This window comes from Schistocerca gregaria, chromosome X (genome assembly GCF_023897955.1).
Source record: "Schistocerca gregaria isolate iqSchGreg1 chromosome X, iqSchGreg1.2, whole genome shotgun sequence".
In the NCBI taxonomy this organism is placed as follows: Eukaryota; Metazoa; Arthropoda; class Insecta; order Orthoptera; family Acrididae; genus Schistocerca; species Schistocerca gregaria.
In genome coordinates, this window is record NC_064931.1 from 686,225,918 (window position 1) to 686,251,981 (window position 26,064).

Below are 26,064 nucleotides of genomic sequence, written 5' to 3' on the forward strand. Positions count from 1 at the left end.
AATGGGACTCGGAGCAAGTAAGGCTAGCAATGTGCTTCCCTTCTACTTTAAATATGATGCTGGCAACAATCAGAGCAAAATGCCTCAGACCTTTCGAGGTGATGGAGTCCCCCCTCTAACTGACAAACCAGGGACTCCTAAGATACGCCTTGGCAAACAAATAGTAATGAGATGGGTAGCTATTAATATCAATGGGGGCTACTCTGGGAAGAAGGTAGAGCTGGCAGAGGCTGTAAGTAAGATGGGGCTGGATGTTTTAGCTGTTAGTGACATTCGGGTAAGGGGTGAGAAAGAAAAGGAAGTGGGAGAATACGAGGTCTACCTGTCAGGAGTCAAAGCAGGAATAGCACAATGGGGTGTAGGGCTTTACATCAGGAAAGAAATGGAACCCAGCGTAGTTGCAATAAGGTATGTAAACGAACAACTGATGTGGATAGATTTGACAGTGTCTAGCAAGAAAATTAGGATTGTGTCAGTATATTTGCATTGTGAAGGGACAGATCAAGATAAGATGGATAGTTTTTATGAGGCACTCAGTGATGTAGTTGTTAGAGTAAAGGACAAGGACAGTGTTCAGCTCATGGGTGATTTTAACGCCAGGATTGGAAATCAAACAGAAGGGTATGAAAAGGTTATGGGTAAATTTGGAGAGGATATGGAGGCCAACAGGAACAGGAAATAACTCTTGGATTTCTGTGCCAGTATGGGCTTAGTATTCACAAACTCCTTTTTTAAACATAAGAACATTCACTGGTATACTTGGGAAGGCAGGGGAACCAGATCTGTCATTGACTATATAATAACAGATCAGGAATTCAGGAAGGCTGTGAGGGACACACGTGTATTCAGGGGATTCTTTGATGACACTGATCATTATTTAAGCTGCAGTGAAACTGGGATTGTGAGTCTGAAAGTGCAGGAGGTCAGGTCCATATGTAGGAGGATAAGAGTGGAGAAACTTCAGGATAAGGAAATCAGGCACAAGTACATAACAGTGATCTCAGAAAGGTACCAGTTAGTTGAATGTAGTCAATTACAGTCATTGGAAAAGGAATGGACAAGGTACAGCGACACAGTAATAGAAGTGGCTAAAGAATGTCTTGGAACAGTAGTGTGTAAAGATAGGATGAAGCAAACAGCTTGGTGGAATGACACAGTCAAGGCAGCCTGTAAAAGGAAAAAGAAGGCGTATCAAAAATGGCTACATAGTAGAACTCTGGTACACAGAGAAAGTTATGTTGAAGAAAGAAACAAAGCCAAACAGATAATTGCAGTATCCAAGAAGAAATCTTGAGAAGACTTTGGAAACAGGTTGGAGACTTTGGGTCAAGCTGCTGAAAAACCTTCTGGAGTGTAATTAGCAGTCTTTGAAAGGGAGGTAAGAAGGAAATGACAAGTATTTTGGACCAGTCAGGAAAACTGCTGCTGAATCCTGTGGATTCCTTGGGCAGATGGAGGGAATATTTTGAAGAGTTGCTCAATGTAGGAGAAAATACTATCAGTAATGTTTCAGATTTCAGGGTACAATGGGATAGGAATGATGATGGAAATAGGATCACATTTGAGGAAGTGGAGAAAATGGTCACTAGACTCCAGTGCAATAAAGCAGCTGGGGTGGATGAAATTAAGTCGGAACTCATCAAATACAGTGGAATGTCAGGTCTTAAATGGCTACACAGGATAATTGAAATGGCCTGGGAGTCAGGACAGGTTCCATCAGACTGGACAAAAGCAGTAATCACACCAATCTTTAAACATGGAAACAGAAAAGATTGTAACAACTACAGAGGTATCTCTTTAATCAGCGTTGTGGGTAAAATCTTCTCAGGTATTGTTGAAAGGAAAGTGCGAGTACTAGTTGAGAACCAATTTGATGAAAATCAGTGTGGGTTCAGGCCTCTTAGAGGTTGTCAAGACCAGATCTTTAGCTTACGGCAAATAATGGAGAAGTGTTATGAGTGGAACAGGGAATTGTATCTATGCTTTATAGATCTAGAAAAGGCATATGACCGGGTTCCTAGGAGGAAGTTATTGTCTGTTCTACGAGATTATGGAATAGGAGGCAAACTTTTGCAAGCAATTAAAGGTCTTTACATGGATAGTCTGGCAGCAGTTAGAGTTGACGGTAAATTGAGTTCATGGTTCAGAGTAGTTTCAAGGGTAAGACAAGACTGCAACCGTCTCCACTGTTGTTCATAGTTTTTATGGATCATATGTTGAAGACTATAGACTGGCTGGGTGAGATTAAGATATGTGAACATAAAATAAGCAGTCTTGCATATGCGGATGACTTAGTTGTGATTGCAGATTCAATTGAAAGTTTGGAAAGTAATATTTCAGAGCTAGATCAGAAATGTAAGGAATATGGTATGAAGATTAACATCTCCAAAACGAAAGTAATGTCAGTAGGAAAGAGATTTAAACGGATTGAGTGCCAAATAGGAGGAACAAAGTTAGAACAGGTGGACGGTTTCAAGTACTTAGGATGCATATTCTCACAGGATGGCAACATAGTGAAAGAACTGGAAGTGAGGTGTAGCAAATCTAATGCAGTGAGCTCTCAGCTACGATCTACTCTCTTGTGAAAGAAGGAAGTCAGTACCAAGACTAAGTTATCTGTGCACCATTCAATCTTTCGACCAACTTTGTTGTATGGGAGCGAAAGCTGGGTGGATTCAGGTTACCTTATTAACAAGGTTGAGGTTACGGATATGAAAGTAGCTAGGATGATTGCAGGTACTAGTAGATGGGAACAATGGCAGGAGGGTGTCCACAATGAGGAAATCAAAGAAAAACTGGGAATGAACTCTATAGATGTAGCAGTCAGGGCAGACAGGCTTAGATTGTGGGGTCATGTTAAACGCATGGGAGAAGCAAGGTTACCCAAGAGACTCATGGGTTCAGCAGTAGAGGGTAGGAGGAGTCGGGGCAGACTAAGGAGAAGGTACCTGGATTTGGTTAAGAATGATTTTGAAGTAATAGGCTTAACATCAGGAGAGGCACCAATGTTAGCACTGAATAGGGGATCATGGTGGAATTTTATAAGGGGGACAATGCTCTAGACTGAATGTTGAAAGGCATAATCAGTCTCTTATATATATAATGAGCTTCATGTTAGTCACCATAGTTGCCTTAGATGATCACCCAGGTGTGTTAATAAATATCATTTAAATTAAATGCAACACACTTCTGTAGTATTGCCCACTGTAACAGGAATGTGTGTGAATTCCTAAGGGACCAAACTGATGAGGTCATTGGTTGTAACAGGAGTAATAAGACACACAGTCTTAATGTCTCTTGCAAGCATTTACCTTTCCTGTATCATACTTCACAGTATTATGTAAAAATATGTGAGTAGTTTGGTAAATAAATAAATGCTGTCTTACCTATACACATTATCAGCTTCTATGGCATTTGATCACCCACAATAAACAAAGCACATGAGAATTGAGAAGTGACTATAATTTTTCAAAAAAATACATGAAAGAGTATCCACTGAGTTCATTAAAATGTTGGAATTTATTGCGCATCCACTTTAAGCCGCTATAAAACATTGTGTGGAAGTACTCAGTTGATATCATATTGTGCAGTCTGATAATCTATTGTGGAAAGGACTTAACTTGATATGTAAATAACTTGAAAGACTGTAACAGACTTATTGTGTCTGTAGCATATATTAAAAAATGCGGTCAATCCCTGACAACCAGAATGGAAGAAAATATGTTTGTAGCAGAAATGCGTAGAAATTCTTCTATCTTAAAGAACAACATTCTTTCCACTCCATCAACAAGATATTAGTACTAGCTATGCAGAACTATGCAATTTTCAAAAGAATTTGAATGCTAGCTTACTATTATGCTGCAACTCTCACTTGTTTCAATACATGGTGCATTTCAAAAAAACATTTTTGAATTATATCTCGTGGGTTGAGATTGTTTGAAAGATGGATTACTCACCTGGTTGCCCTTGTATCCCTTGTTCACCTTTCATGCCCATTGGTCCTGTGATGCCACGTTCTCCATCCCTGCCTGGCCTTCCTCTTCTTCCCTCTCTCCCTGGTAGCCCCATCATTCCCCGCAGACCACGTGGACCCTGAAATGAAATGATGTGGAGGTGATTATCTATCATCTCTTTCAGTAGTTTATATAAAACATCAGGCTATGTGCATCTGAATCTACATATAATTTCTGAAAATCAGTTCTGTTGTTCAGTTTAAGATAGAAATAGGTTTTATAGGTATTATGACTATCAAATATGCTTCTCATTCCATGGAGAGATGGGCTCTCAGAATACTAAATTTGTTTATATGATCCTGTACATAGTGCAATTTAGGCTTGTTCACCAGTCTGCTGGTACGAGTTGGCTCGTGCTCACATCTTAGCAGTGAGCATCTGGCCAGCTCACTGTGAATAATGCTAGGGGAAAGGGGAGGGGGGAGAGGGGAAGACAAGGAAGAAATGGAACAAGGCAGCTCATCACGATGAACTGTTGCCAATGAATCTATTGTATGGCCACTTATGTTAGTTCTACATGACATCTTTCTTCATGGTGGTTAATTAATGCCTTTCATTGGAAATTTTTTTCCTAAGACTGCTGCATTGATGACAAATAACAGTGAAATGAAATTTAAATTTATTTGAATTGATGAGGTGAAGAACATGGGGCAGGTAAGTATGATGATGTTTTTTACAATTGGTGAAGCCATATGATGAATGTTGTTTTTGGACAAAGTTTAAATTGACATCAATTTGTATCAGCAAAAAAAGATCACTTGAGTTAGCTAGAAACAGAAAGCTGACTGAAACCAGAAGAGAATGGCAGTGAAATATATATTGCAAGGATAGGTTAGATGACTGTGAAGACTATATTTATTGCACAAAAAAGATGATAATATCTGGTGACATAATTGCAGATTCTGCAGACCAAGGACAGGGGCTCACGTGAGACAGTTCTAAAAATGTTTTCTGTAAATTATCTTGTGCAGTTAGAGAAATGACACACAAAGGCAAGGTCTTAGGTCCCTGGTAACTAACAGATTTAGAATTTTCACTTCAATTAATGCAAGAGAGAGAGAGAGAGAGAGAGAGAGAGAGAGAGAGAGAGAGAGAGAGAGAGAGAGAGAGAGAGAACTTACGTAGCATTACCCCTCCAGCAATTGCACTGGGGTATGGAGTATCCCATGTTTAGTTTTTGCTAGTAGCAACACAGCTGTTCATCAGATTACTGGCGTGCTAGCTATCCTTCAATTGTTGCCTCAGCTAACAGCGGTTGTAGTTAGATTGACTGGGGTGCTTTCCACGTGGCTGTGTTTCTGAAAATCTGCTGGCAGAATGCTGCTGGTATATAAAGTACCCCCCCCCCCCCCCCCTCTGCCTCCTTTCTCTGCCTAGTTCTGTAGTAAATAAATATTTGATATGTACATACAAATGTGTGTGGTTATCTATACCAGATGAGCAGTTTGGAAAAATTGTTTAGTTTGTTTTTTGTTCATGGAAATGGTGCTGGAAAAAATGTCCAAATTTCTGCTGGAGTTGTTGGATGGATTAAATCATGCAGCCATGAAAGGAAACAGTTGGTAGAGATAACACATGTTATAAATGGTACATTTAGCACCCATCAGTCAGATTTATTAGTGGTCAGACACGGAGTTCCCCACAGTTCTATATTGATTTCAATCCCATTGTTACTATGTGTACGTTATTTAGATTAGATTAGATTAGATTAGATTAATACTTGTTCCATAGATCATGAATACAACACTTCATAATGATGTGGAATGTGTCAGGTTAATGAAAGATGTCTGTACAAGATATTACATTACACAAAATATTGCATGATACTAATGCTTAAGTTAGTTTTCTTCCCTCCCTTAATTTATATCTAAAAATTCAGCCAATGAGTAGAAGGAGTTGTCATCTAGAAATTCTTTTAATTTATTTTTAAATGTTGGTTGACTATCTGTCAGGCTTTTGATGCTGTTTGGTAGGTGACCAAAGACTTTTGTGGCAGCATAATTTACCCCCTTCTGTGCCAAAGTCAGATTTAACCCTGCATAGTGAAGATCATCCTTTCTCCTGGTGTTATAGCTATGCACACTGCTATTACTTTTGAACTGGGCTGGATTATTAACAACAAATTTCATAAGTGAATATATATACTGTGAGGATCCGTAGATCCTTAAATAGATGTCTGCAAGATGACCGTGGGTGGGCTCCAGCAATTATTCTGATTACACGTTTTTGAGCAATGAATACTTTTCTACTCAACGATGAATTACCCCAGAATATGATACCATACGAAAGCAGTGAATGAAAGTAAGCATAGTAAGCTAATTTACTGAGATTCTTATCACCAAAATTTGCAATAACCCTAATAGCATACGTAGCTGAACTCAGAAGTTTCAGCAGACCATCAATGTGTTGCTTCCAGTTTAACCTCTCATCAATGGACACACCTAAAAATTTTGAAAATTCTACCTTAGCTACAGACTTCTGTTCAAAGTCTATATTTATTACTGGAGTTGTGCCATTTACTGTATGGAACTGTATATACTGTGTTTTATTAAAATTTAAAGAGAGTCTGTTTGCTGAGAACCACTTAATAATTTTGTGAAAAACATCATTTACAATTACATCACTTAGTTCTTGGTTTTTGGATGTTATTACTATACTTGTATCATCAACAAAAAGAACTAACTTTGCATCTTCATCAATATGGAATGGTAAGTCATTAATGTATATCAAGAACAGTAAAGGACCTAAGACCGAACCCTGTGGGACCTCGTGCTTGATAGCCCACCAGTTTGAGGAATCAGCTGTTGTATTAACATTACATGAACCACTTATTTCAACTTCTTTCATTCTTCCAGTTAAGTATTAATTAAACCATTTGTGCACTGCCCCCTCAAATCATAATGATTTAGCTTATCTAAAAGAATTCCATGATTTACACAGTCAAAGGCCTTTGAGAGATCACAAAAAATACCAATGGGTGATGTCCGGTTATTCAGAGCATTTAATATTTGATCAGTGAAAGTGTATATAGCATTTTCTGTTGAAAAGCCTTTCTGAAAACCAAACTGACATTTTGTTAGTACTTTATTTTTACATATATGGGAGGCTACTCTTGAATACATTACTTTCTCAAAAATTTTTGATAGAGCTGTCAGAAGAGAGATTGGGCGATAGTTGTTGACATCCAACGTATCCCCCTTTTTATGCAATGGTTTTACAATGGCATATTTCAGTCTATCGGGGAAAACACCCTGCTCCAAAGAGGTATTACATACGTGGCTGAGAATCCTACTTATCTGTGGGGAACAAGCTCTAAGTATCTTGCTGGAAATGCCATCAATTCCGTAAGAGCTTTTACTTTTCAGTGAGTTTATTATTTTACTGATTTCAGAGGGAGAGGTTCGTGGAAATACAGTTGTTTCAAACTGCACAGGTATGGCCTCTTCTATTAGAAGCCTTGCCTCTTCTAGTAAAGATCTAGATCCTACTTTCTCCACAACATTTAAAAAATGATTATTGAAAATATTTCCAGTTTCAGATTGTTTGTTAGTACACTTGTCATTCAGTTTTATGGCTCTAAAGTCTTCCTGTGCTCTTGGTTGCCCTGAGTTACTGATCTCATACATGATACACATGCTTCTGGACTTTTTAATAACTTTTCTTAGTACCGCACAATAGTTTTTATAATATTGAACAATTTCGGGGTCAGTACTCCCTCTTGCTGTTAGATACAGTTCTCTTTTACGGTTGCAAGATATTCTTATTTCTTTAGTTAGCCAAGGTTTTTTATGTTTTCTTGGAATCATGTTTCACTGTTTTCTTGGGAAAACTATTTTCAAATACCCTTAAAAATGTATCGTGAAATAAGTTATATTTCAAGTTTGCATCGGGTTCCATATACACTTCATCCCAGTCTAGCTCCTTTAGTCTTTCCCTAAAGTTTGCAGTATTTATATTGTTAATTGAACGCACTGCTTTGAAATTCTGATTTGTTATACTGCATGGAGCTATGCCATGTACTGTAACCAGCTGTGCACCATGATCTGAAAGACCATTCTCAACAGGATAAGCATTTATGTCCTTGAACTTATCTTGGTCTATAAAAAAGTTATCTATCAATGTCCTGCTGTTCTTTGTTATCCGAGTAGGAAAATCAATGACGGAGCTCAAATTGAAAGAACTGAGTAATACTACAAGGTCTTTCTTCCTATCACACTCTTTCAGGGAATCAACATTGAAATCCCCACAAATGAAAATTTGCTTCCCCCTGTCCGACATGTAGCACAACAAAGCATCCAAGTTTTCTAGGAATAGCTGGAAATTCCCTGAGGAGGACCTATACACTGTTACAATTATGAAAGTGCCATCATTTAGTTTTAGTTCAGTGGCACATGCTTCCATATGTTGCTCTACACAAAAATTTTTAGTTTCTAAATGTTTTACACTGTGGAAGCTTTTGACATATATGGCAACTCCTCCTCTCATCATATTATCTCTACTTACATGTGCAGCTAATTTGTACCCATTGATGATAACCTTTTGCATATCAGTGACAATGTGATGCTCAGACAGGCATAGTACATCTATTACATTCTCAGTTTCTATATCTTCTAAACAAAGCAGAAGCTCATCAGTTTTATTCTTCAATCCCCCAATATTTTGATGAAATATACTAACATTTTTCATTTTACTTTTGCGAGTATCTTGAACTTTTTTAACATCTGTAGTACTTGCCTGGCTGATTTTCCCACTGGACACTGATCTTACACTAAAAAAGAGTTACCACCATGAGATGTAGTTCCTTCCCCCTTTAAATTTCTTGCTATCAGCCCAGCCAGTTTACCCTTCCCCTTCTTGTTGAGGTGTAGGCCATGTCTAGTATAGTTCCACCTACAGAGTGAATCAACAGGAACCACACCAATGTGTGACCCTGCATCAGATCCAAGTAGATGTTCCAACTCCAAATTAACTCTCCTGACAGAAGAGCTCAAATGAGGCCGGTTGTGGCGCTGCAGAACCGACACAAACCCAACACTGGTATGACTCGATACCGATGCAATATTTGCCAGGTCACACTCTATGCTGTACCCCGGATCTCTGTCAATGCTGTTGCCCGCCCCACCCACAATAACCACAGTATCTTCCTTAGTAAAGCCTCTAGATACGAACAGTAGTAACAGAAAATTATCAATTTGCACACAACACCAACATCTTAATTACAGGAATTACCAAAGAAGTGTTTGGAAGCAATATAAGACTGTTGCAAAGAATATAGTAGTGAATGTAGTAGAGCACTTTGATTCAAATAGTTTGATCAGAAAAACAGAGTGTAAAAAATTTCCAGGGTGAATGGATACCATAAAATAGGTGAAGTGATACAGTTTGCAAATTAAAAACATATTAACACATATAAATTTAAAAAAAAATCTATTTATGCCAATGGCTGATTAGATCTATGTTAGGAGTGTCTTTCTTCTTTTTAATTTCCTTATTTTCTTTACCTATTTTTTTAAAAAAAACCTTTGTATCACTTCACCCCAGGTAAGTAGGTGAAGTGATACAACATATGAAATAGCTGTTGTATCATGGTCTAACAGAGCTGCGGTGAACTGAAACATATAGTACTGGAATAACCAAACATAAAGGATCACTTGTATGTACCTCCTCTACCAGCTGATCTACCTGACTTAAGAAATAGGATTGAAGCAGTTGTTGCAATAATTACTTCAGACACACAAATTAAGATTTGAAAAGACCTTGCCTATCAACTAATGTGCACCTGTGTGATGAATGATGCTCACATTGAACACTTGTAAGGAAAACTGTTAGAGCTGCTCTGTCATTTGATGTATTATTTGTTATTGTAAGTTGAATGTAATAAATGTTATGAAGCCTTAAAATTCAGATATTCATTATGAAACAGCCAGTACAAATACTAAGAAACTATATATTATATGATAATCTCAGGACCATATATTTTGCTTATGTTCACTTGGTATTGAAATATGGTGTTTGGGAAAAATGAGGAGCAAGTGTGAAATCATTTAGATGACAGCAACAGATTAATAGACTAATGGAAGGGGTAGGCCAAAGATCATCATGCAGGGAAGTACACTGTTGTACAAAAGTTAATCAATGAAGACAAAAGGTTAGTCTTGATCACAAAAATTTTACAATTCACAGTTACTTGTTTTGGCTACTGCCCTCTTCAGATCACAAAATATTCTGATGTAGGAATCAACATCAAAATCTATATACACTGAAGAGCCAAGGAAACTGGTACACCTGCATAATATTGTGTGGGCCACCTGTGGGCACACACAAGTGCCACAACACTACATGCCATGGACTTGACTAATGTCTGAAGTAATTAGAATTATATTAATACCATCAGCTGCTGATGGGCGTTGATATAGATGAACGGGGACAGGTGAAAATGTGTGCCCCGACTGGGACTCAAACCTGGGATCTCCTGCTTACATAGCAGACACTTTATCCATCTGAGCCACCGAGGGCACAGTGGATAGGGTGACTTCAGGGTCTATCTCGTGCATGCCTCCCGTGAGACCCTCATTCTCACTTTGTATGTCCACACACTACATTTGTAGTGTCTCACCTCAACACACTCAATCCTCTTGGAAGACATTCTTACCAAGTCCTGTAAGAGTTCAAAGAATATGTGTGCATCCGTCAGAACTATATATTTATATGAATATGGTGTCGGTTCTTTTAGACACGTCCGAAAGAACAGACACCATTTCCATGTAAGTATAATGTCAGAAGTAGTGCTGAACAGAACTGACACCATGAATCCTGCAAGGCTGTCCTTAAATCCGTAAGACTACAAGAGGGTGGAGATCTCTTCTGAACAGCATGTTGAAAGGCATCACAGATATGCTCAATAATGTTCATGTCTGGGGAGTTTGGTGGCCTATGGAAATGATTAAACTCAGAAGTGTGTTCCTGGAGCCCCTCTGTAGCAATTCTGGACATGTGGGGTGTTGTATTGTCCTTACTGGAATTGCCCAAGTCCATCAAAATGCCCAATGAGTATGAATGGTTGCAAGTGATGAGACAGGATGCTTACATATGTGTCACCTATAAGAGTCATATCACTCCTACTTCACATGCCCCACACCATTACAGAGCCTTCACCAGCTTGAAGAGTCCCGTGCTGACATGGGTCCATGGATCATGAGGTTGTCTCCAGAATGGTATACGTCCATCCACTTGATACGATTTGAAATGACACTTGTCCGATTAGGCAGTATGTATCCAGTCATCAACAGTCCAAATTTGGTGTTGATGGACCAACGGGAAGCATAAAGCTTTGTGCCATGCAGTCATCAAGGGTACACGAGTGGGCCTTTGGCTCTGAAAACCCATATCAATGATGTTTCATTGAACGTTTCACATGCTGACATTTGTTGATGGCCAGCAATTTGTGGAAGGGTTGCACTTCTGTCATGTTGAATGATTCTCTTCAGTTGTCATTGGTCCTGTTGTTGCAGGATCTTTTTCCAGCGACAGCAATATCAGTGATTTGATGTTTACTGGCTTCCTGATATTCATGGTACACTTGTGAAATTGTCATATGGGAAAATCTCCACTTCATCACTACCTCGGAGATGCTGCATCCCATCGTTCATGTGCCGACGATAACACTGCATTCAAACTCACTTCAATCTTGATAACTGGCATTGTTGCAGCAGTAACCAATCTAAAACCTGTGCCAGACATTGTTGTCTTATACAGATGTTGCCAACTGCAGCACTGTATTCTGACTGCTTAACATATCTCTGTATTTGACTATGCATGCCTATACCAGTTTCGTTGGCACTTCAGTGTATGTAGTTACATAGTAAGTGCTCAACTTGAGGAACTTGAGCACTTACTATGTAACTAAATATATAGATGTTGTTGTTGATACCTACATAAGAATATTTTATGATTTGGAGAAGGAAGTAGATCGAACTGGTAATTGTGAATCGTCAAATTTGTGTGATCAAGACTGATATTTAAAAATAAAGAGAAAAATTAAGGTTAAAAATAACTTTCACATGTTGTGTCAGTGCCAAGAAATATATCCTGATGAAACTTGTAACATACACAGAAATAAATGCTACAATGCAGTACATAATGTAATTGAAAGAACCTTTTATTCATCACTAGGATTTTTATAATCCTTTGGAAATTACAAAAGGCAGGGTGTGGATTTTAATGGGGTGCGCAATCATCATGGATAGCAATGTATGCTCTGCAATGTTTTCCCATGCTGGCCACGAGGTTGATATGATGCATTACCAAAACCCACAAAAACAAAAACTAAGACAAATAATTTCAAATCAACCATGGAGGATTACTTGTTCAAGTACCTATACAGTAAGGGAGTATCTAGAAAAGTAAAACTTAAGCAGCAGTTAACATCATATTTTTAAAATGTGTAGGGTAATAAAATACTGCATAATACTGCCTTTTGTTAAAGTGAATTGTGTAAAAAATTTCAAGAAATGTGTATAGCAATTAAGGAATGGTTCCATATGTTTTGCACCCTGTACAGTCTTAAATCCACAGGAACAGTATATTAGAAAAAATAAATTACTAAAAGTAAATACAGAAAAGTATGACTTACACTCTAAACTTTCAAACAACAACGTCACTGTGATGGAAGCTTCATCTTTATTATAAAGCAATATTGGTCTAAACCATTAGTTATTAAACAGAGTGAAAGATTTTGGAACATCAGCTATAGAAATATCAGCATTCTAAATAACTGTAGTATGCCCACAGAGGTATCCTGATGAAGGCTCAAAAATCTTCCTTCAAGGCCTCAAAATTGCACATAGTGCAAGAAATAACATAATGAGTATATTAGTGTCTGAGAACCTAGAAATCACAATATGTTACCTTACATGAGAAATTTCTTGTACAAAGTCCACTATAGATCACATAATAAATACTGCCTATCAGAATCAGTACAAATAATTAGTACCACTACATAAGATAGGAGTAATGACTTACACAATAACAAACCATCAGTCTAAAAAAGTGGAACTGAAGGCTTTTAGACAATTTTTAAATGAAGAATCACAGGAGCAAATTTACAATCCAGATAGCACAGTTGGGAAATTTATATCATCCATGGACATAGTTAAAACACAAGTAAGATTTTTCACTTAAACTCAGAAAGTTAAAATAATCTACTGAAACATCTGCATCACAACTGGTATAAGAAAATCATGTACTCAAAAACAATTCCTCTGCAGAATTTCTAAAAGAGGTGTTGTGTTATAACATCTCAGGTTGATAGAAATGTTGGAAAGTACAAAACCAATAATCAGGAGAGTAATAAAAAGTACCAAAATGTAGGGAAATGACAGAGTCATAAAATGCACCTTATAAAATGAAAGCAACAAATTAAATGTAACTGCACAACAGCTGAGTTGTCATGATCCATCCACTACCAAAGATCATATTGTGATGCAAATGCGTGTTATGGATCAGACAATTTGGAGCTATTTGCTTTATTTAGCACTAAGCTTCATAACTTGTCTAATTTCAGTGTTTTTTCTTTTCTGTTTAAAAATGATTTTGTATTTATGTAGCTTTTCTGTACATGCAACAAGAGTAATCATTTGATCTAGGTACAACTATAATACTGGAGACTCATGTTTGGCAGGTCTCCAGTCCCAGTGCATTATCTACAACTAATTACTGATTTGTGATGTCCGGATGATAGTGGTTGTTGGTCTTCAAGTCAGATGTTGATGCTTCTTTTAATGTTTCCTATGCACACTTGCCCACATATGCAGAGTATTTTGTATTCTTCAATAATTCATGCTACTTTTTTGTCAGTTTAAACACTGTATCAATACCATGTCATCACTCAGGTGATGCAATCTATCAATGTGTTTATGAATGGACAACATGGATAAATAATGTGTTATGATGAACACTAACATACTTCTAGTTCACCTGATACAACTTGTATTGATATATTAAAATATATTTTTGTTTTTACATGGTACTTTATAAATTTTGAAAACTATGAAACTCAATATTGTCAATATTAACCCAATAGTTTAGTTGCCCCAGTTTTTCTATTTACAGTAATTTATTTTATTTTGTTCAAAATCTTGATACAGAGCATATGCGGATTAACTAATTTTTTATGTTCAAAATACAGAAATTAAGAAGGGAATTTAAAACCCAAGCACACAAATAGGACCTATTTTTTGTAGTCGCTTTGTAAGTACTGTTCAATGTATAAGAAGGAATTGCACCTCCAGCATGTGTGACCTAATTTGCAGTTTTAACCATATTTTGTGTTATAAATAATTAAGTATGTTAGGAATGAATCCAATGATTCATCAATATTTGTGCATCCCCTCTAAACTGTTACCATTTAATGCACAGGTGCCTTGCTGGGAGGAACGTTGTAATGGAGAGCAAGAAGTGTTGCAACATCTATGTTGGAAGAGTTATGAAATATGAAGTTTTTGTATCAAAAGACTTGTTACAATGCAGTTTGTCATGTTTTCTTTCATAGTTTTGGAACTGTGCAAACTTTAATGAGGGATTAATTATTGTAAAGGTGATATTTTAAAGTAGCTAACAGAAACCTGTCCGGTTATATGTGAAGTCGGTCATCCCTTGTAGCATGAACATTAACTAAATCTGTTATAATGTTATTCATTATGGTTTTTAAAATTTTTTAAGCAGATATTGAAAAGCTTATAGATGTAAGTGGCCAGGTGAGTTCCAAGCCTCCTACTGTAGATGTCATCCTGTCAGTATCAATAGTATGACAAGATATCAGTGACAGTGAAGAGAATGATAGTAGATGCAGGACCATTAAAAGAGTGAAAGAAATCCCTTGGAGAATGTTGTAATATACAAAAATAAATGATAAATTGTACAAACAATATTTGGTCAATAAGATAAATATAATCTGAATATTGTATTCTTTATTTTAATTTTTGAACTGATATTTTAATTATTGTCTTGACAACACCTTTAACTAATTTAATTGAACATAACCACTATTTACTTCATGAATAAGCATAAAACCAAAAAGAAACCACCTACACATGTGGTAGTAAATGGGGACAAAGAAAGAGAGAACCATAATATTATCCTGAATAACAAGAAAAAATTTCAGGGAAGGGAAGACCATTGATTGGAAAAATAATTTGACACTAACTGTTGTGCTAACCCTCAGATCTTATTGGGAAAGCAGAAGGGCAGAACACATCAGTTAAGGAGCACTACTGTGTGAACACAAGTTGGAATACAGCATGCCACAACGATTGGAAAATGACCTGCTCTGTTTCTAGTTTATGGAAAAGACTCAAGCTCTCATGAACAGTTCTTGCAATTTGCAGGTAACAACATTGTACTGAAAGGGCATCAATGGCTGCCGGGCTCAAGAAGAAGCACATGAGTTGTTTGATGTGACAAAACAATGATCTGTTACAAACAAAATTAAAGTCAATGAAGAAAAAACACAATAATTGGTATGCAACCTCGGTGATAAAGGGGGCCTAAACCGTGCAGGGGTTGTAAACTTCTCGGGTTCATGACAGACAGCAATCTCACTTGGCAAGAACACACTGCACATGTGTATGACAAACTGTCAGGTGTCACATATCTCCTAAGAAAACTGAAACATGTAATAACTGATCAGTATCTCCTAATAGCATATTACCCATTGTTTCACAGCTATACTGGCTCTGGCCTGTTACTATAGGGCCAGAAGCAGAATCACAATCTTATTATCTCATGATATACATATATAAATAATTGATTTAAAGTACAGGAGACTCATCAAGATAGATAATGTGCCAGATATATATACAATGTGTGGCACAAAGAATAAAAACAACCTTAATGTACAAAAATCACTACACATTTGTTTATTACTCTACAGAGAAATCTTCATCATCATTATAAATTCCATGGGTGAATAATAACATTTTTGCACTAGGATGGCACATAATCTTATCATCAGTAAACGTAGTTCAATAGTGTGAAATTTTTTCATTTTTAATTTATTATAAATTTTTATAGCCATGTAATGAATAGTCTGGGAGTAGAGTTTTAGTCTATGAGATGGAAGCATTAAACTGCCATTGTTTCTTGTGTCATACATTTGTTGAAAATGGTTTTCTGTAAATAATTCTGGAGTGGTACAGATAAAGACAAACAGTTCATAAATACAATATATGGTGAGTTAAAATTTTTACATCCCTGAATAAAGGTCACTCTACAGACTGCATGAAAGTATTATTACTAAAAATCAAAGCAATAATGATCATAACATCAAGCAGGAGGCAGGAACACTGTAGGCCATTATTCACAGCAATGGGAACAATAACTGTTTTAGTCATTAAGTATTGTTGTGTCTCCTTGATGTTAAGGAAAATCTAAATTCCTTCAGCAAGAGGCATGAGATACATGAGTACAACACCTGCAGAAAAGAGAGAATAAATGTACCAATCTGTCAATTGTCCAGAACATTGCCCTGAAATTGTTCAGATCACTACTCATGGAAGTGCAGATCCTGCCACTGGAGAGGTTGAAAAACAAAATTTCTACAGATGTAAAAATACATACACTATACTCCATTCATGTTTTTTTGACAGTGAAGAAGGTGACTAAATTTACAGAATTTTCTCCAAAACTAGTAAATCTGTCAGAGGACTAAACTGTCAACAGCAGATTAAACTTATCTATCTTAAAAGGATTAATCTCTTCAAATTTGTTGTAATACTATGTGTTATTCATATAGTAATGTATAAGTTTCGAAACTTTTGATGAAGCCTAGCTAACCACAGCTAGCGAATGTCACAGACTTGTAATAAATGGTAAATAAATAATGCGCAAATATGCAAAATACATTGTTTATATGTTTTTGTAACCTCACCGGTTCTCCAATGTCCCCAGGTTCTCCCTTCTGTCCTTCTGGACCAACAGGACCTTCAGGCCCGGGAATGCCTGTTAATCCCATTGGGCCTTCAGATCCTCTCATAGCCATCTGAAAAGATGAAAAGCCACAGATCATTCAGCTTGTAAAATGGTGATTCTTGAGGTGTAGTGTATATGTTTTGAAGGTCCATTTTCTTTTTAGCAGTTGATTAAATGAAATATAATACACCAGAAATTTAATGAAACTAAACTATTCTCTTCTCTTTGTTTTTTAAAACGAAACTACAGTGTATTTGTGGAATTAAATACTTTCTCATCTTAAGTACAGATTTCTGTCCATTGTACCTATGTAAATTTTTTTGTGCTTTGCTCAACATTGTGTACCCTCTGTTTATACTCCCTAATTTATTTATTTGCTTTTCCATCTGAAGGAAATATGTATGGTTATGTCTAATATGTTCAAAACAACAATTCTGGGAAAAAAATGTTATAATAAAAATTGAATAAAGATAAGTTTGTGTACTTAAGCTACTAAATACTTTACTAAAAACATATATGCAACAGATTTTGATATGGCAACTGTGGCTTTAAGCTGTGGGTTTAACTCAAACTGTTCAGCAGATATAATTCAAGGACATATTTTAAAAAAGATCTGAACAAACTTTTTAGCCAACAGTTGCTATTCATACAGGAAAGGCCTAACATAATGGTTAATAATACAAACTCAGTGTTTTGTTGGTACTTTTTAGTTATCACCTTAACTTTTTTTAATTTCAGGAGAAAGGAAGACCAAAAAGATTGCACTAATTGACTGTGGAAGACACAAGTTGGTTTCTGAAATTGTTGCTTACTAAGTATAGGCAATAACATAGACAATTGCATGATTATATTTAAACAAAACAAATGAAATGTGAATAATGTGGTATAAACTGTTTGTCTGCAGCTGCCTGTTGCAAATGTAACATTGGGTTCCAATCAGTGGCTCGTGGTCTTGCGGTAGCGTTCTCGCTCCCCGCGCATGGGGTCCCTGGTTCGATTCCCAGCGGGGTCAGGAATATTCTCTGCCTTGAGGTGACTGGGTGTTGTGTCTTTCATCATCATTTCATCCTCATTCACTCGAAAGTCACCTTAGTGGCGTTAACTTGTGTAGTGGTGGCCGAACTGCCCCGTGAGGCGTCTCCTGGCCACCAATGCCATACGCTTATTCATTCATTGGGTTCCTGCCTACTTTCATGTCTTCTTTCTCTTGGGGCTCAAAATAGTTTTTATACATTTCACATGTTTGTACAGCTTTGACTTCCTTTCACTTTTATCATATTTCACGATGCAGCAATGATTTATCCTTACTGTCAGCAGATACGTGGTCATATTAGAACATTAATATCAGTTTGTTGTCAATATCTAGAGCACAGTTATCTGCTACAACACTCACTTGAATGTTTAATGTGGCTATACTGCAATGCTTGAAGCTGAACATTAAATTATGTATGTGTAACTATGGTATCAACTGAAAGTTACTCAGTCACTGAAATCAGCTGTGATTTTCTTTTGATTTGGTTATCACCTTTGTGACTAAATAAAGAGATTTCGTGTGTCTGCAAATACAGCAGGAAAGTTCTGGTAGAATGTAAAGGATTTGGGAGTGAAGGTAACCACTCACTAAATAGCAAAAGTGTTGAGTCATAGACAGGCACAAACAAAGGAGAATGAAAACTTGCTAGTGTTTGGAATTAATCTTTTCTTGAGCTACAGCACACACAGTCATGACACTGTGCATCCAGCTGCCACTATGTAGGGGCACAGAGGTGTATGTGCACACATGTGTGCATGCATGTGTGTGTATTTGTGCTCTCGCTCAAGAAAGGACCGACTCTGAAAGATAGTAAGTTTTCTTTCTTTTTTGTGTGTGCCTGTTGATGAGTCAAAGCTTCTGTTATTCAGTGAGTGGTCTTCTTTACTCCTAAATTATTTACATTTTGAGTGTCTGTTATATACATTGCATTTCTTTCATATCTGAAGTATCTTCAGCAACCCATAATGCATGATTACACGCCACTGATGAAACTTCTAACAGTATGTGTGAGCTACGTATGACACACACTGGTACTACTTAAGAAGGAGCTTGTTTAGCTACAGAGATGATAATGATATACAAAGAAAATCAGGTTCTTTGTAACTATTTTACTTGACTTACATTGTTAATGACTGATATTAAGTTTATACAGACTATCAACTTAAACACATTTAAGCAATCTAGTTTCTAAGCCTATTTTATTTGACAACCAGTTTCAGCATTTTACTATGCCACCTTCAGGCTCCCGACTGATGTGCAGGTAGATTCTACCTTGGTTGTGATCAAAACAGGGACCAGCAATAATGGTATTAGTAGAGTTTTGCAGTAGCAATCACTTCAACCATCATCGGCCATCGGCAAAACTGGGGCCAGCAATACTGATATTAGTAGAGTTTTGCTATAGCCCTCAGCAGATGATGGTTGAAGTGATTGCTATAGCAAAACTTTACTACTATCAGTATTGCTGGCCCCTGTTTTGATCACAACCGAGATAGAATCTTCCTACACATTGGTCAGGGGCCTGAAGATGGTGTAGTAAAACGCTGAAACTGGTTGTCAAATACAATAAGGTTGGAAACTAGATGACTGATAGGTGTTTAGTTCGACATCCTGTATCAAACAGCCAAGTCCTGAATCATCTCTAAAAAGATGGACATACAGAAACTTAAGTTTATATGGTCTGTTTAAGGACAAAAAGTTGTCAACATACACAATGCATATGTAGTAATAGAAATAAAGAATTGTTAATTGTTTCTGAAAATCAATAGTGTTTTTAAAATTTTCATCATATTAGGCTGTAATGATCTCACAGTCAGTCCGTCTGTCAATGATATGTAATTTCACAGAGAAAAGTCACATAGAAATCTCACATTTTATTGTAAGTAGGGAATACAATTACTTCAGAAAATCAATTAAAAATCAGGGTACATTTTGTTAAATGAGGTAAGAACTGTGGTAGTCAGTGCCTACAGTGAAATGGATGTAATTGTTCATAAAGCGTATTGTTGTTCAGAGAGCTCACAATGTTACTTTGTTTCATAGTCTCACAACACTAAGGTTCCTGATAGCAAAATTGTAAATACTTACCATATGTTGTGATAACATTTGTCGAAACTGCTCTGCTTGGTGATCTGGACCCTTTTCATTACCTTGAATGTTCATCTACAAGAAAATGAAATACTAATTTGAAAAAAATACTTCCTGTAATATATCTTGAAAAATATTTGGAGGGAACTGAAGAAAATATTATCAGTCCATAACAAGAACACAAGCAGCTTTTTACTAATTAGGGAAAAACTCCCAACTTTATGAATATAAGAGACTGGTGATAACTACTTTTGATGATGCTACTTGTAATTGACTCACCACAGTTATTCAACAAGTTAACAGTTGATCATGTAGACAGAGTCTACAATTAATGATCGGTCATATTTGATTAGTCAGAGGTAACACAGACGTAATTTTTTTGGTTGGCTTTTTGGTGACATGTGCTTAAAAACTTGAAAAATATAAAGTATTTGAGTTGATAAACAAACCACAGTTCTTCCAGCTATAAACCTAATGTCATAGTCTTGTTTCATTTTAATTAGCACTACAACATGTATGTTACCATAGCTGTAAAACTGTATGACATGATCAGTGATCCACAATTCTTGGATATCTTATAAATTGTTTGTAGAATTACTGGAAATTTATAATGAATATGATCTGCAAAATGGCATTTATAAGAAAGTAAATGGTACTAAAGTATTTTAGAGTAACTACAACATGGAGTCACAGCAAAACATTACTAAAATGAATGTGTTACTTAAGTGATAATGTTAATACACTGCATGTTTCCTTTTTTATTTTAGGATGGCTTAAATCTTGTCTTATACAGTAGCTGTGCATATCTACATCTACGTAGATACTTTGCAATCTATGGTACAGTGCATGACGGGGGTATGTTGTACCACTACCTGTCGTTTCACTTCCTATTTCACTCACAAACAGAGTGAGGGGAAAGAGTTCCCAAAGCATTTCTGTGATACTTGCTTGTTGACTGAACATACTGTTAACAAATCTAGCAGCTTGCCTCTGAATTGCTTCAAACAAGTGTTCTATAAGTGGTATCTTTTACAGATGAACCACTCCTTCCTAAAACTCTTTCAATAAACTGAAGTCAGTCATTTTCATTCCCCACTACAATCACCGAGCAAATCAATACACCACTTAGCACATAATCCTTACATGCTAATTCAATTTCATGTTGGCTTGCTGTGTAATGCCTTGATATTTAACCACTCTGAGTCAAATAGCACACAATTAATGCTGTGTTAATAAATTACAGGATTCTTTTTTCTACTCATCTACATTAACTTACAATTTTCTAGATTTGGAGCTAGCTGCCATTCATCAAATCAATTAGAAAATTTGTCTAAGCCATCTTGTATCCTCCTATAGTCACTAAATGATGACATCAGCAAACAGCTGCCCAGTTGCTACTCACCCTATCTGTTAGATCAATTATGTATGTAGAGAATAACCATGATCCTCTCATACTTCCCTGGAGCACTTCTGACGATACCCTTGTCTCTGATGAACAATAATAATAATAATAATAATAATAATAATAATAACATTCACCATCAAGGACAATGTACCAGGTTCTATTGCTTGATATCTTTAAGCCACTCACATATCTGGTAACCTATTCCATATGCTTGTACCTTCGTTAGGTGACCTATTCCATATGTTCATATCTTCATTAATAGCCTTCAGTGGGGCATTGTATCACACACTTTCTGGAAAGTTTTTTTGTGGAGTTTGGGATACATCACAGTGCTGAAAGTTCTCTGCAACTTTACAAATCCTATGGAGGTATCATGCTTGTTATTTATTCACGCCACTAATCAGCATATCTGAATATTTTAGAATTGTTGCTATGGTGTATGTTTCTTTTCTGAAACCAAAGTGAAGTTTGTGAAGTGCCTCTTCATTTTAACTTTCAATTCGTTTTCATATTATACTAATAAGAAATTTAAAAGTGTGAGATCCAAAAGTTTTCACATTTGCCTGGTAATGCATTCTTCGGTAATATAATGATACTGGTCCTCTGGAAATCAGATAATGATTATTCTATTTCATAGTTTTTGACATCAGTTGACAAGTGTCTGTACCTCCTACTAATTTTAGTAATTCTAAAGTTATGTGACTGACTTCTGCCAACTTGTTTGAATACTTATTATTCAGTCTTCTTTCAAAATTTCATCTCATTACTGAATAACCTACTTCATCTACACCAACCTTCTCTTGCCCTGCTCTCATCATTTCCATTATGAAGTCCTTTGACAGTGACATATGTGAAGGAGTTGTTACAGTGCTTCATCTTCTTGAAAAATATATTTTTCTGTTTGCTTACTCTTGCACAACAGTTCCTCATCACCTGCTCTTCTTATGAGGTGTTATCCAGTGTCACAGTGATTAGAAAATTTTATTGACTTCTCTGTTTCTGAAAACACTTTTTACAGATTCAGCTACACTATTTTGCAACAAATATTTTACATTTACTATAATGTCTGTCTCTCTGACATTTAAAGCACAAAATGACTGATGTCTCAAGCATCCAAAAGATAAAAGGAGCCAGTTTCTGAATAAAGCACATCATAGTGTACTTTTAAAATCTGAGCAAAGGTACAAGTGATTCTAAGAATTCCAATATTTAGAAGTATTTCTTAAGAAAATTCAGATTTCTATCTTCTATTCATTTTTTGTGTTATTAGCAAAATTTTCACTTTGATTCCTTTGTCTCGTTTCTACAATTCCCTCTTTTGTTTGAATTGCTTCTTCTGTTGATGTGTTTAATAAATATTGCTTTCAGACCTGTGCAATAGGACACAATGCAATTTTACAGTCTCTGATAACAGTGCTTACCTTCCTTTTTTGTAACTTATTTCCATCTTTTGGGTTATCACTTCCTTAGTGGCTTGTTTCATTTTATTTATTGGCTTCTGGGACCACCCCTTTCTTCATTATCTACCACTGTTCCATTTACTGGAGGTATTCAGTGTTTTTGGAAGCAAACTACAGTTGACCCCTTATTAGTGTCGCATATTTTTCAGACTAACTTCCTCTGCTTTCAGACATCCCAAATCCCTTTTTTCTATGACTAAAGACATAGTGCAATAGTTTACTAGAAAACAGATACATTAATCACAGTAATTTATAGTATGGTTTCAGTGTACATTTTATTAACACCTCACTGGATTATTTTGCAGATTTTTATTTTAAAATTATGGTTATTACTAAGTGTGTAGCTGGTCACCATATTAAAAATCTGCATAGGATATTCTATAGTAAGAAGTCTTACAACATTTTTATGCCAAAATTATCCTTTATCCTAGCAGATTAATATGGCAAGACCCATGAAATTGAAAGTTATTTAAGAATATATGTGGCACATAACTCACAGGAATGAGGAATACATGTCCTGGAGGCCCTGGAATTCCATTTGTTCCTCCTAGTCCATCTCTTCCAGGCTGGCCCTTGGGGCCTGGTGGTCCTGGGGGCCCAGGTGGTCCCATGTATCCCCTCGGCCCCGGTGGGCCACGCACAGGAATGACGGTACCATAGCCACTGTAGCTTGTTTGTGCATCATAGTCTACTCCTGACCAGTTTTCTTCTCCGGATCCTTCAGACTGAGACAGACAATTAAACATGTGCAAGCTCTATATAAAAAAGGTCTACAGCATGATAACAAGTGGTATGTTGAACAAATAAAACTAGGGTAAGAAGTTTGAATCACTCACAAATGCTGTCAGGTTATTGAACACGAAATGTCAGATATCATAGTGAAACATCAAGTAATAACTTGATTTAAAGGAATTTGTATTGGAAACAAATAGTAGATTTTAATGCTAAAATTTACAACCAGTGAGATACTTTTCAGTAAAACACTTCCATTTCACTGTTCCAGATTACATTTAAAGAAATTGAATCTGCCTCTGTGATGAAGTCTTTCCATGTGAAAAATATGATCTGAATACATTAGCTGTATTCTGTCAGCTTGAGATCTGGTGTGTGTCATGTTAGGTTTAAGCTTTGTAGTTATCCCACTGTTTCCCTCATTATATGACACCTGATACTGTTGTGACGCTCTAAAATGCCATCGTCATTGAGTGGTTTCATCCAGTAGGAATCATGTGATTTCAGCTTTTATTGGTTGATTAAATTTCAAGAACAGCTAATGCAAAGTATTAGTAATAAATAAAGGCTTCTTTACATTTCCAGGAAGAGATGTAGAGTTTAGCATCTAGCAATTAGTGTTGGTGATAATTGAAAGTAAGTTCTTTTTTATGTCAGAGTTTTGGTATAAAAAGACAACTTTGTTTTCCATGTTATAAACAAAAATTATGTGCTGCCTGTTACTGCACAGTCCACTGAGTCCAAGTGGAACCTTATTGACATGTCTGTGAAAGTGCCAGGAAACAGCAAAATGGTCAACAGTGCCACTGGTGCTATGAGTCTGCTAGCATTCACAGTCTGTCACTGAGGAAGCTTGCGACAGATACAGCTACACACTACAAGTCAACTTACAGAATTTAGGAGAAGATACTTTCGCCACAGCTATCACTCCTCACCTTTCTTTTCCATTCACAATGATTAAGGAAATTGCAAAAATACATTTATTTAAAAACGCACCTGTTATGCAATACATTTTATACATTGAAGGATTACTTAGCTAAAACAGGGTAGGGGTTTGATAAAATATGTTATACAAATAAATAATAATAACAATAATAATATAAATTATTATTATTATAAAATATCCAATATTCCACATAACACCTTCACTTTATGTTTTTTCCCTTCTTTTTTCCTTTCTAGAAATGTTTACCCCCAAGCTATGGATAGTACCTCTTCCTCTTTCTGAGCTCAACCACTCACTCATTATGGAGGGTTGCTCACTCAGTTTTTCATGATAGTAAATGGGAAGTTGCGGTATAGAAAGTAGCTCAGAGATCACCAGTGTATATATATATATATGTGTGTGTGTGTGTGTGTGTGTGTGTGTGTGTGTGTAGTTAGTGAAGTGTTATGAAACAATGTGTGTATAGTGTGTGCAGTGACTGATAGGGAGATATGAGTTATTTGTATAAAAGTAGTAGGAGTAAATCTAATGATAGTCTCTACTAGAAGATTAATTAGCTTATTTTAAATTTATCTAAATTTATAAATACACTCCTGGAAATGGAAAAAAGAACACATTGACACCGGTGTGTCAGACCCACCATACTTGCTCCGGACACTGCGAGAGGGCTGTACAAGTAATGATCACACGCACGGCACAGCGGACACACCAGGAACCGCGGTGTTGGCCGTCGAATGGCGTTAGCTGCACAGCATTTGTGCACCGCCGCCGTCAGTGTCAGCCAGTTTGCCATGGCATACGGAGCTCCATCGCAGTCTTTAACACTGGTAGCATGCCGCGACAGCGTGGACGTGAACCGTATGTGCAGTTGACGGACTTTGAGCGAGGGCGTATAGTGGGCATGCGGGAGGCCGGGTGGACGTACTGCCGAACTGCTCAACACGTGGGGCGTGAGGTCTCCACAGTACATCGATGTTGTCGCCAGTGGTCGGCGGTAGATGCACGTGCCCGTCGACCTGGGACTGGACCGCAGCGACGCACGGATGCACGCCAAGACCGTAGGATCCTACGCAGTGCCGTAGGGGACCGCACCGCCACTTCCCAGCAAATTAGGGACACTGTTGCTCCTGGGGTATCGGCGAGGACCATTCGCAACCATCTCCATGAAGCTGGGCTACGGTCCCGCACACCGTTAGGCCGTCTTCCGCTCACGCCCCAACATCGTGCAGCCCGCCTCCAGTGGTGTCGCGACAGGCGTGAATGGAGGGACGAATGGAGACGTGTCGTCTTCAGCGATGTGAGTCGCTTCTGCCTTGGTGCCAATGATGCGTGTTTGGCGCCGTGCAGGTGAGCGCCACAATCAGGACTGCATACGACCGAGGCACACAGGGCCAACACCCGGCATAATGGTGTGGGGAGCG

At 37.1% G+C, this 26,064-nt stretch overlaps 1 protein-coding gene across 1 annotated transcript in view; it reads right to left on the bottom strand.

The window, feature by feature from the left end:
- The window catches only part of LOC126299514 (collagen alpha-1(XI) chain-like), a 497,414-nt gene that overhangs the window by 165,417 nt on the left and 305,933 nt on the right, over positions 1–26,064 (bottom strand). Inside the window, exons 6-9 of the mRNA XM_049991477.1 lie at positions 23,463–23,690; positions 20,101–20,175; positions 16,939–17,049; positions 3,957–4,092 (exon numbers count right to left, since the gene is read on the bottom strand). Coding sequence (XP_049847434.1) covers positions 3,957–4,092; positions 16,939–17,049; positions 20,101–20,175; positions 23,463–23,690 — 550 coding nt within the window. The remainder of the gene's footprint in view (positions 1–3,956; positions 4,093–16,938; positions 17,050–20,100; positions 20,176–23,462; positions 23,691–26,064) is intronic.